The sequence below is a fragment of the Peromyscus maniculatus genome, chromosome 19, assembly GCF_049852395.1.
Source record: "Peromyscus maniculatus bairdii isolate BWxNUB_F1_BW_parent chromosome 19, HU_Pman_BW_mat_3.1, whole genome shotgun sequence".
Lineage (NCBI taxonomy): Eukaryota > Metazoa > Chordata > Mammalia > Rodentia > Cricetidae > Peromyscus > Peromyscus maniculatus.
In genome coordinates, this window is record NC_134870.1 from 33515969 (window position 1) to 33534312 (window position 18344).

General features: G+C 44.4%; 1 protein-coding gene across 1 annotated transcript; it reads right to left on the reverse strand.

The window, feature by feature from the left end:
* Nucleotides 1-536: 536 nt before the first annotated feature.
* Nucleotides 537-14142, reverse strand: Grxcr2 (glutaredoxin and cysteine rich domain containing 2). The gene is made up of 3 exons (XM_006977689.3): nt 13807-14142; nt 7435-7662; nt 537-1937 (listed from the first exon to the last, which is right to left on the reverse strand). The coding sequence occupies exons 1-3, from the start codon at nt 14140-14142 to the stop codon at nt 1755-1757; spliced, it is 747 nt and encodes a 248-aa protein (XP_006977751.3). The 3' UTR covers nt 537-1754.
* Nucleotides 14143-18344: the final 4202 nt, after the last annotated feature.

An 18344-nucleotide genomic window follows, 5' to 3' on the forward strand; every position in this document is an offset into this window, starting at 1 on the left:
CTTGGATTCAATCCTCAGCACCAAAAGAAAAAACAACCCACTAAGGCTAACAATGTATCCTTCTTTTACTCCAAAGACATAAATCCCATCCTGCAATTAGTCCATCCTAGTAAAGCTACACTACACACTACACTTGAACTACCTTACCTGTTGCACATCTGTCTCCACTCAAACTGTAAGACCCACAAGATGCCAAAGGCCTGGTGTCTTTGGGTTACCTGAGGCCTCAAGCACCTCAATACTGCCGTGTGTGTGTGTGTGTGTGTGTGTGTGTGTGTGTGTGTGTGTGTGTAGCGGGGGTGGGGGGGGGAGTCAAACCATGCTTGTGGCAGAATGTTCCCATCAAAGAGTAAAGTACTTAAAGGTCTCTTGACATCACCCCTTCTGCTGCTGCGCTAGGAAGGCGGAAAGGTGAGCAGCTGTAAAAACCACGCAGGGAGGCAGGAAACAGTGACATTAGACACAAAGGACTCACACGGGCAACAAGGAAGCAGACAAGAGCATCGTGGCCTCCAAGGGCGTCTGCATCTTTTTATTAGAAGTATTCATATCGCCCACGTGTAACCCACTGTTGATTTAACAGAGTCTAAGAGAATAACAAACCTTGAAGAATCACTAAGCTACAAAGTCACAACTATTATCGGAGATAAGCCACGAGTCTCGCTAGGTAACGGATTTCAGTGTCATTCTCTCTGAGTGTGGAGAGTGGGTGTGCAAGCTACAAAAGTTCATCAACAAGCGTGGTTTTAAAACTTAATAATCGTTTTTTAAGAGGGAAGAGTCAGCCTTCACATGCACATGCGTGGGCGGTAGAAACACAATGTCTAACGATCAGCCCTCTTGGTTTTTCTCTTAGAGTTCCCTTAGATCAGCACGGAACACCTGCTGTCCATTTTAAAGAGACGCTGGCTAGATCGTAGTCCTGAAATAGACCTGTGTATTTGGTAATTTACTCAGGAGCCGCAGCATTCTTATCACAAATATGTGCTTGAGCACCAAATTTATCACAAATAGGTTTGGCGTGGCTTATAACCTCACCAGGTAGAGGCACACAGAAATATCATGCATCATCCCCACCTGAGTGGGAGTGCAGCTCCCTGCCTGCCTGCCTGCCTGCCTGCCTAGCCTGTGCCAGAGCACTCTGCCACATAGGAGCGGCTACGGAAAGAGGGCCTCCTCAGCTCACCAGTCTCTGGGATGAGCTTGCTATTTTGCTGGCAGAGGCCTGCCAGGACCAGGGCCACCAGTGTTGGCTGTACCTCCCCTCTTCTGCTTCATTAGAAATTCGATTTGACCAATGACCATTTCAGATGCATTATGAGCAACAGGAATCTGGTTCATTGGAAATCCACTTCTTGATTCCTTTTTCACCACATTATTTTTGCAAAATAACTCCCAGCCCGGAAAATGACTTCAACCTGCTGCCTGAAGGGTACATTTATTTATTTGTTCACTGGTGCAGGGGGAAGACTGAGCTAAATCAAATGAGAGGCACGCACGTGTGCCTGGAAGGATAATTTTAGATCCAGTTCCAAAGCAGATTCTAATTCAAACGTGCCCCTGTTACTTAGACCCATGCGGAGATGTTACCGGCTCCACAAAATGCCATCAAATGACTTGAGATTTGCCAGTGGTAGGAGCGACTGCAGCTGCAGCAGCTCCCTTTCTGAGAGAAGCAGGAGGAAGAGGGACGGGTTATTAGGAGTAGCACGTGAGAGTGCAAAGAAAGCAGATGGGAAAACCAGGGCGACAGACTACGGGCTGCAAATTCGGCAAGGCTGCAGGCCGTTCTCGTTGCAGGCAGGGCACCTGAGGGCTCGATAGGACTCCTTGAACCTGTTAGCCAGCATTGAGAACTTGCTGCCATGGCACAGAGAGCAGGTGGCGATGCCGGACCCCTGGCAGTGGAGACAGCTGTCCTCAGGGACCAACCCATCCTGCAAGAGACAAGCCAGGCTCCAGTTAGAACAGTGGCTCAAGCCTACCGTTTTCACAGAGATCAAAACAGGGCTAGGTCTTGGCAAAGACCGGAGCAGAATTGGAGAAAATGTTTCCCATCGATGCAAATGAGGGAAATGGCCAGGATACAGAACGGCAATTTCATCAGAGAGGATTTCTCAGATGAACATCATGAGCGCAACATCTTCTGCCCCCACATCTGGCCTTCTTCACCTCTCTGCTCTTGATCACCCTTGTTCCCAACTGTTACAAGCTCCATAAAGGGAAGACATGACTTTTCTCCCTGCCAGACAGAGTGACAAGCCTGTGTAGCAAACCTCAGCAGGTGCTCAAAGAAACCAGGCGCTGCCTGCCCCAAGGCTTTCCTGAGTCTCGTTCAAGGCACCCTCACAAGAGTCCAGTGCAAACCGTCACCCGAGTGTGGTAGGAAAATGCCCTAGGGAGAAGCTACCTGGCAGTGTCAGACACATGGCCTGGAAGAAGAGGAGGCAGGTTTTGACCCTTTGGAACGGAGCACCGGACTCCACAAAACCCCTCCTTGTGGTTGTCCACTACCAGGTGTTCAAGAAGGGATGTTTTCTGCAATTGGCAGGCAGGGTGAGTGAATGAATTAGCTCTGAGTTCTTCTAATATTTTATTCTCTCTGAGAGCTGTGGAAGGCCTAATGATTAAAAGTCCCCGTCTGCAATGGCAGGGTAAAGGCTCATGGAGTCCCACTCCTACGTGAGAAGTTACTGGCACCTGATGGCTGCTGGGGAAAGAAGAGCCAATTTTCTTCAGGGATTCGGCCCTTGAAAGGCGACCTGTGTTCGGGTAGATGGTCCCACACCTGTATACTTACAGGTAGCACTAAGTCGACTCAGTGTTTTTTGGTTTTTGTTTTACTTCAGGGCTGAGGACCGAACCCAGGGCCTTGCGCTTGCTAGGCAAGCGCTCTACCACTGAGCTAAATCCCCAACCTCAGTGTTTTTTCTTTAAGAGAGAAAGATTGTGAAGTAAGGAGGGAAAGTTGAGGGGAGAGGTCGAAGGGTGGGAAATGGGGAGGGGATTAGATCAAAACACTTTACATATGGATAGGCATAGTAACACGTGCCTTTAATTCCCAGCACTCAGGAGCGAAAAAAGCAGGCAGATACTATGAGTTCAAGGCCAGCCTGTTCTACATAGCATGTTCCAGGCCAGCCAGAGCTACATAGTGAGACCCTATATCAAAAGAGAAAAAGAAAACATATTATATGTGTGTATGAAATTCTCAATAAGACGAAAAGCTCTGGCTGTGGAGTCAATAGACTAGAATGTGGAGGCTGATGTCTGATGCAGGCAGCCCAGCGGGACCCTTGGCTCAGCCTCTCCTACTCTCTCCCTCTACCTATAAAACAGGACTGGAAATGCCCACCCTCTGAGTCCTGGAATATTTAGCAAGGCAGCACGTGCAAACACAGTCTCCTGTCCCCTTACATATCCTAAGCTTTCCATAAAATCAGCCAATCGTCTCCTGTCTCCAGAAAATGCCCCTCGGCTATATCTCGAGACAATATGTCTGAGACATCTCACAGAAATCAGCAATTTCACACTCTTTATAAACTGAATCTCCCGAGGAGCAAGCTGCAGACCAGACTGACGCCAGGTCAACTTACTAACGAGCCTGTCCAGTTCAGCTTCTAAACATCCTTTCTCACCCATCTCAGGTTCTCCCACACCCGTGTTCCTAGCCCAGGTGCACTAACTCCAGTACAAAGTTACCCCTTCTTGTGAGACACTTTCTCCATTCAAGCCAATTGAGTTGCCTATCATCCTGACCATCTCAGGGAGAACAACTTGGCAAACCCTCTTAACAAATACTTTCCCTCCTGATGAAACCTCCTGATACAGCAAGAGTAACCTCAGCAGATCTAAAATAATTTTTTTTTTTAAATCTAAACCTCTCTTCTTTCACAGAGCTTCGGGCTCTTGTCCTGAGGCATGTCTACACAGCCCTGCCCATTCCCACCTGTTCCAGATGTCAGCTGTTCAGTTCCTTCTAAACTGACTTATCCACCCACGCTCGCCTTTCAGGAGCCCCACGCAGGGCTACCCCCTGAAACGCTGAGCCTTCCTGAGTCCATGACAGGAAGCTTCCCAGCTGCTTCATCCTCACTTCCCAGACATCCAGAGTCACATTCAGAGCAGTGCCTGGCACAATTTTTCTTCACATGTTTGCCTTCCAGTAAACAAGCATAACCATATGTGAGAAGCCCTCTTATTCTTTTTTTCTTTTTTCCTTTCATTGAAAATAGATTATTAGCCGGGCAGTGGTGGTACTCGTCTTTAATCCCAGCACTTGGGAGGCAGAAGCAGGTGAATCTCTGGGAGTTCCAGGCCAGTCTGGCCTACAGAGTGAGTTCCAGGACAGCCAAGGCTACATAGAGAAACCCTGTCTTGAAAAATAAAACAACAACAACAAAAAAAAAAGAAAATAGATTATTTTCTTTCTCATACAATATATCCTGATTACAGTGTTCCCTCCCTCAACTCCTCCCAGTTCCAACCCACCTCCACTCCCCTCTGGATCCACTCCTTTCTGTCTCTCCTCAGAAAAGAATAGGCTTCTAAGAGATAACAACCAAAGATGACAAAATAAAATAATAAAAGATAAAACAAAAACTATTACATCGAGGTTGGACAAGTCAACTCAACAGAAGAAAAAGAGCCCTAAGTGCAGGCACAAGAATCAGAGGAATCCTCTTTTTAAAATTCTTCTCAAAATATTTAGCTCCAGGTATAAAACATAGTTGCACAGCACAGTTTAGGCTCAAGAGCCTAGCAGAGCCTCTCAATTCACTTCCTACTCTGGTATGTCATTCTATGTGCTCCCTGCAGACACGCAGGCTTGCACAGCTCTGAAGACGGTGACCAGCACAAAGCCAGAGTCTGAAGAGCAAAGTGACATTGGCACGTGGACCTAATTTGACTGCTGTCTCTAGTGACCTCTGGCGAGTTATTGACCTCTCCAAGCCTCAGTATCCCCAGGTGCAGAGTAAGACATGCTCCAAGAGGTTTTTACGAGAATGAAAAGAACTATTGCGTGGACAAACACTGAGAATAGTAGCTGGCTCTCCCAGGCCTTCAGCAATCAGTAGCTATTGCTGTTATTACTGTCTTACGATCTCAAAAATGAGATCGCTGCATGAAGCATGAAAGCACCCGGAGATTTACAGTTACAATCTCACCGAGCACAGAACCAGAATCCTCCCCCTGCACATTATTCTTCTCCTTTGCTTTTGGAGTCCACAGAGGTTCAAGGTGGCCCGGCTTTCCGCCTTGCTCTACAGTTTCATCAGGATCTCTCTTCCCAGTTACATATAGCAGAGCAAAGTGTCTCTTAGCCAGAAGGGTCTCCTTGATGTTCTTTGACCCTCTCTTTTAGAATAAAACTTGTCTGGGCATTCATTACACCAGGGATTGAACAAACAAATAGTAATTTAAAACGGAGTTTAAAGGACAGACAAGGAAAGCATAACCTTTCCCGGCAACCTTCTGCCACACAACTGTGCCCTCGTTTACAGCACTACAGAAAAAGAAGCTCTGGATTCTTCCAAATTGAATTGAAAGGTAATTGTCACACGGAGCCTGCCATTGCTTTTCTATCAGGGCTATGGGGTGACCTGCACCTTCCTATTTCTTACTCTCTTCTGTGTGTGTGTTTGGGGGGGGGGTCCCTCCAAGTTAAAACACAATAGGAAAAATAATGGAATTAATGTATAAAGAGGAAAGGTGATGTTCACAATGTTCGGGTTGTTATCTGCTGGCATGCTAGGTTCTGCATACTTCTTGCAGAAGACGAGAAAAGCAATAGTGGGGTATTTCTTACCAGCTAATGCTTGGTTCCAAATCCCATTATGTTTTCCACACACAGACAATATTGACTGAACATCAGTTATATACCAGGCTTTTTTTTTTTTAACATGAGAACTGCAGTGTTGCATCCAACATGAATACATCTCCTGCCTTTGTGGAGATCAAATCCTGGTAAGTATGAGTAAATCTTAATCACATAATCACAAAAATGAAAGTAAAGTTGCAACTGTGAAGAGGCGTACAGGTTCTGATGGGTTTATTCTGAGTATGTTATCCTCATGGGAGCCATCATGATATCAGGAACTAAAGGCAAGAGGATGCAAGACCTGGGGGGGGGGGGAGCGTGAAGAGGGGATCTGCCTCTGGCAAGAGAGTGGAAAGAACCTGTGAGAGGTGGACAGATGGACAGTGGAAGGAGGAGAGGGAGCAAGGGCACAAGAGATGTGTGCCAGATAAAACCAGAGAGGCCAGCACTGGCCGGGCAACCTGGGGCTTTCTAAAACACACGAAGAGATTTGGTTTTATCCCAGGCAATGGAACGAACACCACTGAAAGCTCTGAGGAGCAGAAGGGCTAGGAAGGGAGTGACCGAAACAGAGATTCTCATTTCAAAAGCACTGCACTGGGTGTGAGATCAGCTCCAAGTGTGGATGTGAACCAAACTTCAGGAGCCTTTTTCTGAAGTCCAAGAGGCTTATGTTCTTTCTGGTGGTGGGGATGGAGCAGGAGAGGAAGAGAGAAGATAGATTTTAAAAGGCAATGTGGAGAGTTAGGCAGCCATGTAAGGTAGAGATGAGAGCAGAGAGACCTGTCGCCTTGGCCTAAGGTCATCACTCAAAACTGGCCATGACTTTTTGATTCTCTTTACCTCAGTCCTCCCAGAGCAGGGGCATCATTCAGGTCCCCAAAGCCCTTCTCCCATTTTCCAGTCCAACTCATGGGATATTAGAGTGAGTCCCACAGAAACAAAGTTTGCATCCAAGGAACCCTGGAGGGCTCACAGCAACATGCGCCTCAACTGTTTACTTTTGGCATATTGCAAAGATTGCAGTCCATAAGAAAAGGAAGAGTTGGGGCTGGATGTAGGTCAATTGGTAGAGTGCTTGCCTAGCATGCAGGAAGCCCTGGGTTCAATGTCCAGCACCATATGAACCTAGTGCAGTGGCCCACATATCTGTAATCCCAGCACTCTGGAGGCAGATGTAAAGGGTCAAGGACAAGATCATCCTTAGCTATGTTGGGAGTCTGAGGCCAGCTTGAGCTGTAGACCCTTTCTCAGGAAAATAAATAAATAAAATAGAACAGAGCTGATTTCTTTTCCATCTCTAAAACCCAGTGTTCATAAATTCATCGAAGCAACAGATTCCTAATCAGATATAAAAAGAAGTCATCAAAAAATTACAAATATTTAAAATAGGAATTTACAAGCATGACTATAATAATATATAATATAGTAGAAATGTGAATTTATATTAAGACTATGCCATTACAAGCCCATAGACTTTAAAACCCCATCACACTTCAACAAGTATTGTAAGTGTTGCTGTTCAAAAATGTTTAGGGAGGTATTGCAGAAGCAGAGCAGTCTACAGGCTATTGCTGCAGGCCAGCCTGGGGCGATCAGTGGTGCTGACACACCTGTGTGTGCTGATTATGGAGAAACGTGCCTTCGGTCTCCGGCAGGGGACTGCCGTTTTGCTCCCTGTCTCCATCGTTTTCTCCTGTGCTCATCAGAGCCTCTTCCTCCGCAGCCTCTTCCTTCTGGAGGATTTTCCTCATGAAGTCCCTTTTGTCCATCGGGGTTCGGATGATTTTCAGGTTGTTTGTATAGATGATTATCTTCCCAAAGTCTATAATAGGTGGAGGCTAGAGAAACAGAGAGTGAGCGTCAGCAGTCACCAAACTCAGGTTTGCAGAACCTGTCCAATGCCCTGTCCAAGAAACAGGGAGAGAAGGGCTTTGCACTCATCTAACCTGTGACTCGTCCTACCCAAGGCTTCCTGCCAAGGTTCATTTATTCTTTCTAAAAAGTAAGAAGAGTCACTTTCCTTCTTGCTGAGGATGGGAACCAAGGGAGTTTGAACCACTCGGAGGGCAGGACTGTAGAGGTCAGAATCCAGAGCTTCTGGTCCCACCAGAACAGCCAGGACACCCCAGGACAGCCAGTGCGGAGCTGGGCACAGGCAAAGGGACTATTTAGTCTTATACAAATATTTCTCCATTTGTCTATGCATAGATAACACTATCTCGTACCACTTACTGAACACTATTTGTGTGCCAGACATCATGCTAAGCACTTTGCTGACATCACTTCTCTACCAAACATCCATGTGAAGTAAATGTTATAATATCCACACTCTACAAGTAAGGAGTAAGTTTCAGTGGGGTCAAGTACCTCACTAAGGTGACAGAGTGACTTGGAAACTGTGACTGGGATTCAAACCTAATATCTTTCTTTTTTTAATTTTAGATTCATTCTTTTTACTTTATGTGTATGAGTATTTTGCTTACACATATGTGTGTGCACCTCATACATACTTGTTGCCTGCAGAGGTCAGATGAGGACATTGGATCCCCTAGAACTGGAGTTATGAGCACCATGTGGGTGCTGGGAACTGAACTTGGTGCCGCTGCATGAGCAGCAAGTGCTTTTAACCACTGAGCCAACTCTCCAGTCCCCAACGCCCATATTCTTTGTTTCCATTCTTCCTTTATCTCTTTCCTTCCTTCTTTCTTTAGATGGGGTCTCACTACATAGCCTTGGTGCCTGAAACTCACTATGCAAACCAGGCTGGCCTCAAACTCATAAAGATCTACTTGCATCTGCTTACAAGTGCTGGGATTAAAGGCGTGTACCACTATGCCTGTTTTCCAAACTCCCATGTTCTTTTTTTTTTTTTTTTTTTTTTTTTTGGTTTTTTTGTTTCTTGAGACAGGATTTCTCTGTGTAGTTTTGGTGCCTGTCCTGGATCTCGCTCTGTAGACCAGGCTGGCCTCGAACTCACAGAGATCCGCCTGCCTCTGCCTTCTGAGTGCTGGGATTAAAGGCGTGTGCCGCCGCCCCTGCCACCTGGCTTCAAACTCCCATATTCTTAACACCTATACTACACTATTCACAAGCATTCCTTTCTTCCCACATATATCTCTATATATCATATATATCAAATTGCAACAGATATGTCAGTAAATATACCGTCATAATCCATTTTTGTTATTCAAATAATATGGACTATTTTATGTCAATATACTTCCAAACAATCATCGTTAATAGCTAATGTCTCCTACTATGGTTTTACCATGTGTTACCTAATGCTTTGCTCATGGGGGGAAAAAAGGGCAGTGCTATAGTACACTAAAGAAGCTGGATGGAGGACAGGGATGTAAGATTGTAGCTTGGTGGCAGAGAATTGGCCAAGTATATGTGAGGCCTTGGGTTCAGAGAGTCCAGGATGCAGAGGAGGAAAGAGGAGAAGAAAGGGAGAGGAGGAAGAGGAGGAAGAGGAGGAAGAGGAGGTGGAACAGGAGAGGGAAAGACAACCAGAAGAGTAAATGCTCAGGTACCACTTGACCAGGAACACACAGTTCTGCCCAGCTACATAGTCGGGAAGGAAACAGCCTTGGAGTCCAGATCTGATGTCTACTAGTTACAAGGTGCAGGACAGTCACGTACTCTGATGCACTCCATTTTGGTCATCTGCTTGCGTCTTGACATCCAGCTAGCTGGTAGGCACTTGCACAGACAAGCTAGTTCATTAAATGCAAAAGTACTTCCACACTGGTAGTACACAGATGTGCTGAAACTCCTGGGTCCTGCCACACATTATCCATTCTCCCTACTGGGGGCTTCCAACATTGTCAAGCTCAATAATTTAAGAGTTAATGCTAGCTGGGCATGGTGGTGCATGCCTTTAATCCCAACACTCTGGAAGCAGAGGCAGGTGGATTTCTGTGAGTCTGAGGCCACAGTTCCAGGACAGCCAAGGCTACACAGAAAGACCCTGTCTCGACACGCCCCCAAAGGGTTAATGCTTAAGACACCAAGCTCTAGGGCCCTTCCTGACTTCTGTGCTGGCCTTATTCCCATGATTACATATTTTTACTCTACTACCTAAGAATGATATCACCTTATGGAGATGATATGAAAGATACAGAAAAATGGGGTTTGCAAAAGTTTTTGATAATATGCAAGTGTGGGCGTCATCACTGCTGTTATTAAAAACAATTTTTCAATAATGTATGCACACTCATGCTGTACAGCCAAACACCCCAGCATGGAATATTTTTCCTGACTCTAAAACTGTATAAATGCAGTCTACTTAAATGATGCCACAGTTCAACACTCTCATATTTAAAGTATTCAGTTGGACTCTAACACGAGGAAGATGTCAGCATTCAGACTCCTGTAAACAGCCATGGGCTTTTCAATGATTACTTAAGCCACAGGTTTCATGTCTGGCCCTCTTTTCTCCCTCTTCAAGGGATCCTGTAGCAGATTCCATTTCCTATTGTTTTATGCACACTGGATTCCCATTTCACACTCTGGACTATCAGTTTCTGGCATCAGGAGATAAGGGTGGTAGTACTTTTGGAAGGTTCTGTTTCTACTTCCTGTAACAGCCAAAAGGTTCAGTTACCAGGAAGTTTCCTCACATCTAGGGCTCTTTTCTTTCAGTTTCTTCTTTCTTGAAGACCAAACTCTCAATGTGCTCAAAGAATGGATGATCACCTGCTTCTACTCCCTGCCCCTAAACCGGTCAACATCTAATATTTTTACTCCAAAGATGAAGGGTCCTGATCATTCTGAATGTGTGTTTAACTTCAGTCCTCTTGCCAGCCAGATTCCCCGCTGTGTCTGAGCAAATTCTCTGGGTGTAACTGAAGTTTACGAGGTCTGGGTACATCAAGCTGCCTGTGAGGAAAATCCACTCTTGTGGTACAGAGGGCCAGATGGAGTCAAGAACCCTTTAGCTTTTTGTATATTGTCTAGAATGGCAGTTTACATGGGAAAGTATCTGTATCCATGCTGGTTTCTGTAGCCACATGCCTAGAGACAGTTATCCAGACACCAATGAATGCAGAGAAGTCCTGTTAGATACTAGAAACTCAATGGGCTTTGGAGTCAGGGAAACCCAATTTTATTTTATAATTTTATTCAAATGTTATTTGATGACTATGTTAGATGGACAGGTTATTTTAAGCTGTAAACCCTGTTAAATGTCTGTTTTCACAATTTGAAAATTTCTTTCTCATTGAAACATTTTAAGTATGAGATCATTTAATACATATAAATTGGATGTTTAGTAAATGTTACCTCCTTTCCTTTCCCTGTCCACAATTTCATGAACCCTACACATTTCAGTGAGTTTTTATTCCTTAATGTATTTTTATTATCTAGCATCACCTTGTCTAACTATCACATAAAATACAAGGTAGACTCAACATTTCCTTAAGAACTTGTTCATCACTGTAATAGTAGGAACCATTTGCTAAACATATATAGGGTGCCAGGCACTTTGCAGGAATTATCTATTTTAATCATCTTAATAGCCCTCCTAAGAAGGCCTTCCTGTTATTCCCAGGCCAAGATGATGACGCTGGGGCTCAACAAAGTGAGTTTGTCAGAATTCACAAAGGAAGTGGGTAGTACTGGACTTTGACAAATGCCAGAGCCCATGCTTTGTTTTTATTATTACAATTAGAGTAAAATAACCCGTAACATACGGTTTTCTGTTTTAACCATTTATGAGTGTAGGGTTCCCTGGTCTTCACATTGTTGTACAACATTTATCTTCAGAAGTTTATCTCCCCAAACTGAAATGCTGAATCCATAACCAGCAACACCTTCTTCTCTACCCCATAGCCTGACAACCACCATCTTCTTTTGGTCTCCATTGATCTGTGCCATAAGTACATCATGTAGCTGCAATGGTACAGGTTTGCCTGATTGTGCATGTCTTATTTCACGTAGCCTAATGTGTTCATGCTTCCTCCATGTTGAAGCACATCAACATTTCCTAAGGTGTTGTAATATTCCATTATGTGTTTGTACCACTTCTTGCATAGTCATTCATCAACTGATGGACATGTAAGTTGTTTCCACCTTTAATTGATTGTGAATTTCTGTGAACAGTGATGTGCAGATATCTGAGTTCCAAACACTTAAGTGAATCACTGCACTTAACTGCAACCCATCACGCTACCATAGGCAGCATTTATGAGGGCTTAATTTACAGCTCCATCTGCTGTTGGCAAGTCATGGAGCCCCAGCTTTTGTTTCCTTGTTGTTCAGGAATACCATCCTGAACTGTTGGGTGTAGGTGGGCTGCACAGGTCCATTATGGTCCCTGTCACACTCAGAGCCTGATGACAGTGGGATGTGGCCATTGGTAGAACAACAGAGAAGGCAAGGCATAATGAGACCAAATAGGAATCCAAAATGCTCTCTGGAATATTTGTGTTCTAATCTGGCTTTGTAAATCTATGTCAAATCATTCTTACATTGCCAAAGTTGGCATATGAATTATAAATTACCATGACTTGTATGAACTATGCCTTTACTAAATCTCACTTCCAAGTAAGATACCGTTACAAAGGACTATTGTAAGCACAAAGCATATCTAAGTACTTAGGACACAAATAAATAACAAGTATCACCAACATCATCATCGTTATTACTATATAATGAACTCGTTTGTTAAAAAGGAACATGCCATAGAGATTAAAGTATGGAAAACCAGGGGATCCAGATTCCTATTCTGACTCAACACCTTAGATTTTCTATAATGATGTGTGACCTTTAATCAACTTGGCACATAATTTTCCTCCTTCACAAAATAGAAATGATCACACCTTGCCTTTTTCCCCTTGAGAATGCAGTAAATAAAGAGCATGATGGTCATAGAAAAAGACAATCCATGGCAGCACTTTATAACACATAAAACATTCCACTAACATAGGGATTTTCACTCTCAACTTCATAAAGAATGAAACCTGGTATTAGTTTTGATAACTGTGAATATTACAATTATCTTTTTGCCAATATCAACAAGTCCAAAACATGTACCTGTAATACCTATTTTCTTAGGAAAAGAACAATAAAAATGATTAAAAATATTATCTGAAAAAACACATCCAAAATGAGGACATATCATGGTGTAGTTACCATTAATAACTTAGGTACATTAAATAATTGTATGTACTCCTTAAAAGAAACAGCATTCATATTTTCACGGCCATGAGCACAAAGTCATCTCCTAAGATTCTAGAAATCATTGAGTATTTCCTATTTTGTTTTAGCTTAAAATAGAATCCTGCGGGAGCTTCTGGTTATCCCTGCCAGAGACACTAAGGAAACCTGCAGGAGGAGCTTGCGTCATTGAACTATTAGTTCAAATTTCTTCCCCAAGAAACACTTCCCCTGTTTGATTTGCTGCTCACCATTTCTTCCCAGGATTCAGCTACCCAGCGCTCGTATTAATGAGCACCAAGAAGGCAAAACTAAATAAATAGACCGACAATTTTAAAAAGCAGGCAGTAGGAAGGTGATAAGGAGGGGAAAAAAAAAAAAAAAAAAAACAAGACACGGATAAAATACAGCAGAGTAATTGGCTAGAGCAAAATGGGTACCTTCAAATATCCAATTCTTTCAGGAAACAAAATGACCTACTGCTGCATAATTCTCTAAAACGACAGGCTGGCAACCTGAAAACCACGGCACCTCTATTTAATTTACACACGGAGGAAACTCAGCCAAAGACCCAATTACAGTGTGTTACCCTGGATGGAATTTGAACGTTGCTTATGCTCGGCACACTTTCCAATAGTAATCAACCTGCGTGTTTTGTCCAAAAAAAAATATTATTCTAATAACAGCTCCCCATTTGATGAACCTACAGCTCTGGCCGGTAGCTGAACTTGAGCGAGATGCGTGCCTGAAGCACTTGGGCATTTTGCTAGACACATATTTCAAGGAACCTACCCTGTGAGCCCGTAACCTCACACAATACCAACCTTATGATCATTCGCCTTGTAGTCATTGAACAGAGGCTGGCTCCCCGCCAGAGCGTAGGCACTGCCATCCCTGAACACGCTGATCCTCTGAGCAGTCAGCTTAGGGGCGTACAATTGCGGCTTGGGGACTTCCCCTGACCCATAAACCCCATCCATTGGTTCAAGGGCCTCCTGGAGAAAACTGTGAGGGTATTCCTCTTTGGGTGACTCTAATTCCTGCCCATCCTCGAACACCTGCTTCAACACTCGGCCACTGTAGGAAGAGGAGATTTTAAATCGTACTTTTCTGGGTTTGTCGTCGCCCTTCTGATTCAGTTTCTTTTCCGGGTCCTCCATCAGCAGAAAGTTCTCGCTGTGGTCTCCAGGCTTCCCAGTAGCCAGTGGGAGGAGGCTCTGAGAAAAGGGCATTTTATTTTCTCTCCTCGTGCATATGATTAATTCAAGTTGTTTCTGGAGAATGCTCAATTACAGCAACTGACACCCACACATTAAATATTGATAGACCTCCTGAAAAGGCAGGTGATCGTGGGTATGTGGAGTGGCTGGAACAGAGGACAAAATGAGTCTTCTTCCTGGTCTCAAACGTACCCCCAACTTCATTCAAGTTCTGACTTTTCTTACTCTGGGGGTGAATACATTTATTACAATGATCAAGTACCAACTCTGTGAAGATTAGACCCTGATCAATTAGCAATCACATTGTTATCATTACCAAGACAACTATAATCTAGTGAGGAGGCTCAAGAACCTGTCCATGTGACTCTAAAGCTATGCCTGGCCCCCAGTTTTTCAGTGTCTTAGCAGGCTCAGGATACAAAGCAGTTTCTTGGGGTTTCTTCTTAGAAGAGGAAGAATCAAAGGGTCCAGAAGCTGAGAAACTGACTCAGTAGTTAAGAGCACTAGCTGCTCTTCCAAAGAACCTAGGTTTGGTTCCCAGCACCCATACAGTGCCTGATAACCATTTGTAACTCCAGTTCCAGGAGTTCTGACACCCTCTTCTCCCCTCCACATGTGCCAGGCACACATGTGCCACACAGACATATGTGTAGGCAAAACACTCAAATATATAAGACACAAAATAGATAGATAGATAGATAGATAGATAGATAGATAGATAGATAGATAGATAGATAGATAGATAGATAGAAGTCTTCATGTGCAGCGGCTGCACTGGTCCCCACAGCCTAGCGGGACTTATCAAATTCCCATCTCTGAGACAGTGAATGAGATGGCCATCAGAGAAACCTGAGATGTGGGTCCTGTGAACAGTCCTCCAACCCTGTACAGAAAACAGGCCTAACGCATGTGAAATGATAACCTCATGCTTCGGGAGCAAAGTGGCCACTGATGAATCAGATGGCTGTTCTAGAAAGGGAATGCTCGCTGAAGAGATGAGAATACAAGGGTGAAAAAGAAAGACTCTCTGAGTTGAGTCTGAAGGGCTGGTTTGGATCCGAGGAGCTGGAATGATGAGATAAAATCTTTCTATCTTTGCTAGTAGCACAAAGATTTATTTACTTGCCCAAGCTGAACTTACATACTCCTCAGCCATTTCTATGGATTCTATCGCTAATACCCCATCTTGTAACTCAATTACATTATCCATTCCCATCCCTCCCTCCAAACCTGGCCATATCCTCCTCCCCATTCTCCTTCAAATTCAAGCGCTCTCTCTCTCTCTCTCTCTCTCTCTCTCTCTCTCTCTCTCTCTCTCTCTCTCTCTCTCTCTCTCTCTCTCATGCTCTCTCTCACTTTCTCTTTCACTTTCTTTCTGTCTTTACTAATTGTTATTGCATGTGTGTATGTATATACATTATGTATTCCTAAATACAGTGTGTTCAGTCCATAATGCTGCCCATACGTATGGCTTTCAGGGCTGACCATTTGGTACTGGACAACCAATTGGTGTGCTCCTCCCTGGGGAAGCCCACCTCTCCTGTTCTCAGTTTTCCTCAGTTGCCTGTAGTTCTTAGTGTAGAGCTGAGACCTCATAGGCTTTTCTTCATTCAGTTTGGTGTGTTCATTGGTGTCATTCTTGCTCAGCTCACACTTGGGGGTGAGACTTTATGAATGTAGTTTCTGATACTACTAAGAGACACCATCTCACAGCAAACTCCCTGGTCCTCTGGCTCTGCCGTTTTCCCCACCCCTTCTTCCCTCATATTTTCTGAGCTTTAGGTGCAGGGGTGTTTTGTAGATGTATCCATTGGGACTGGGCTCCAAAGCTGCATTCTGATTGGTTGTGGCTTTCTGTAGTGGTCTCTGTCTGCTGCAAAGAGAAGTTTCCTTGATGAGGGTTGAAGACTGAACTATCTGTGAGTAGAAGAACAAATGTTTATAGATTGTTGTTATGCTGGTTTAATAAATTAGTGGTTGTAGAGTCTCCTCCAATAACCAGTACTTCACTAGCACTAAGTGGTTAGCTGGGTTCCCAGTGTGGGCATGGTTTCCCTCTTGTTGAGCGGCTCTTAAGTTCAATTAGAGAGCTGTTAGTAGTCAAGGTAATCATGCCTTGCTGCACCCGTAGAGTTATTGTGCTATGCTGCTCATTGATGTGGTCCATAGGCATCCTATATGATAGGACTGTATAGGTTGGTTGCCTCCCTCCTTCCAAAGCTTGCGTGGAACCTTCTGGCACCATGAAAGCTAGTCCTCAGGGAGGGTGCTTTCAAGTCAGTTCCAGCTCAGGGGTTCCTGGGCCCTGTTTCTGAAATGCATGATGTCTTCAGCAATAGGGACTTCCTTTCCACTTCTAGGGGTAGCCAAGGACAACAGCAATTGGCTGTATATTTTGGGAGTCTCTTGGGCAGTTCTGGCCAACAACACAGAAGAGTGCTTCTCATGCCTGGTGTTGGGTTTTTTGTGAAGAGGTCATCTTACTGTTCTTTCCTAGGTGTTTCAAAGTTGCAGCTGCCTCCTAGACACTTTCAACCCAACCTCCTTCCATTGCCTACATTAGTACCATTAGTATGGGAGTAGTGTCCCCCCACCCCCGCCAATGATTCGCCAGATGCCAGTTGCTAGTTAGCGATCTTACCAGAGACCCATTGGAAAACAAGTTCTAATGCCTGTATGTGACAAAACTCTTCAAAATCTAGCCTTGGCTTCCTTCCTTCACATCCTCAGCCTCTATTATGCTTCCTGGTACTGTCTGATATTAGTGTTAAAGGCACACAAAAAATCTCATCCATTTCCTAAAGCCTCAGGTTTCTGTCTCTGATCAAGTACTGTTTTGGGATCGGTGGATAAGATTTCTAGTCCTCCTTTGTACTACATACTGCTTTTGGAAGCCTCCGCACGGCCTGAAGAAGTTTTTCATAGACTGTGGATCCATCTCCGATGAAGTTCTTCCCACTTTCCCTTGCCATCCTTGTGTCTCCTGTGTTCTGGGCATATGAGAGTCCTAAGCTGTCTGTGCCGGCTCTCTATCCTCAGCATTTGCTAAAGCGCCTGGTCCATGCTAGAACTCTGTTAATAATTGTTGAATTGTTCAAAGGCTTCTGAAAAGAAAAGCCACAGGAAGAAAACTCTCTCAGCAGGAACTGGATGTGTTTTATAGAGGATAGCTAACATGTAAGACTTGTCATGGGTAACATGTAAGGTTGTTAAGAAAAGCATGCACCTTCTACAAGGAAGTGTTGGAGTCCTGGGTGCATTAATTCCTTTTGCAATTGCATTGAGAGAAGTTCCTGACAGAAGCAACTTGAGGGTGGAAAGATTTGTTTGGGGTTCATGACTCAGTCCATCCTAACATAGAAGCCATGTTGGAATGGCCCAGTCCAGAGCAGCAAGGCTGTGGTGTGTGGCAGTATCTGTTCATATGTCAATCAACAGGAAGCAGACAGTTGCAGAACCAGAGGCCTTCTGCTAGTGACCTACTTCCGCCAGCCATGCCTCATCTCCTATAGATTCCACCAGCCTCCCAGAATAGTGCCCTTAGACAGGGAAAAAGTGTAATTGGTGCAAGAACTATGTGGGAGAACAAAACTAGGATGGTGTGTGTGTGTGTGTGTGTGTGTGTGTGTGTGTGTGTGAGAGAGAGAGAGAGAGAGAGAGAGAGAGAGAGAGAGAGAGAGGGGGGGGGGCAGGCAGACAGACAGACAGAGAGTGTCTGGCTCTGTCTTCCTAGCATCAGAAGATATATTTCTCTCACTTGGATGCAAAACTGGCCCAGATAGATGTACAACAACCAATTGCAGGAGCCTGAAATCTTGATTTCTCATCCTCTAGAAAAGCCTGGTGGGGCCCAAGTCTACCGCAGCCTTGTTTGTATCCTCCAGTGTATAGAAAGATATTATTATTCTCCATGTGCATCACATCATGAAGACTGGAGACCCCTTGCTAGAGGACTGCTTCCTTCTACCTGTATGTGTAAATGGCCAGTAGTCTGTCTTCATCAAGCCGATCCAGTGGGCTGGCGTTGATAGCTACCTGTCACAACCAAGCATGTCCAAATACCCCACAACGAACACCATTAACAAAGGCAGCCTTTTGGAAACATGGACTTCAACCAAATCCAAACCTGGAAATGAGTTTTC

Excerpts from the sequence above, each read along its gene's own strand:
- Grxcr2 (XM_006977689.3), bottom strand. The coding sequence starts at position 14,142 with ATGGAGGACCCGGAAAAGAAACTGAATCAGAAGGGCGACGACAAACCC. Across the intron at positions 7,663-13,806 it reads ACAAGGCGAATGATCATAAG|CCTCCACCTATTATAGACTT; the intron begins GTTGGTATTGTG and ends CTGTTTCTCTAG. Across the intron at positions 1,938-7,434 it reads TCCATAATCAGCACACACAG|GATGGGTTGGTCCCTGAGGA; the intron begins GTGTGTCAGCAC and ends TGTCTCTTGCAG.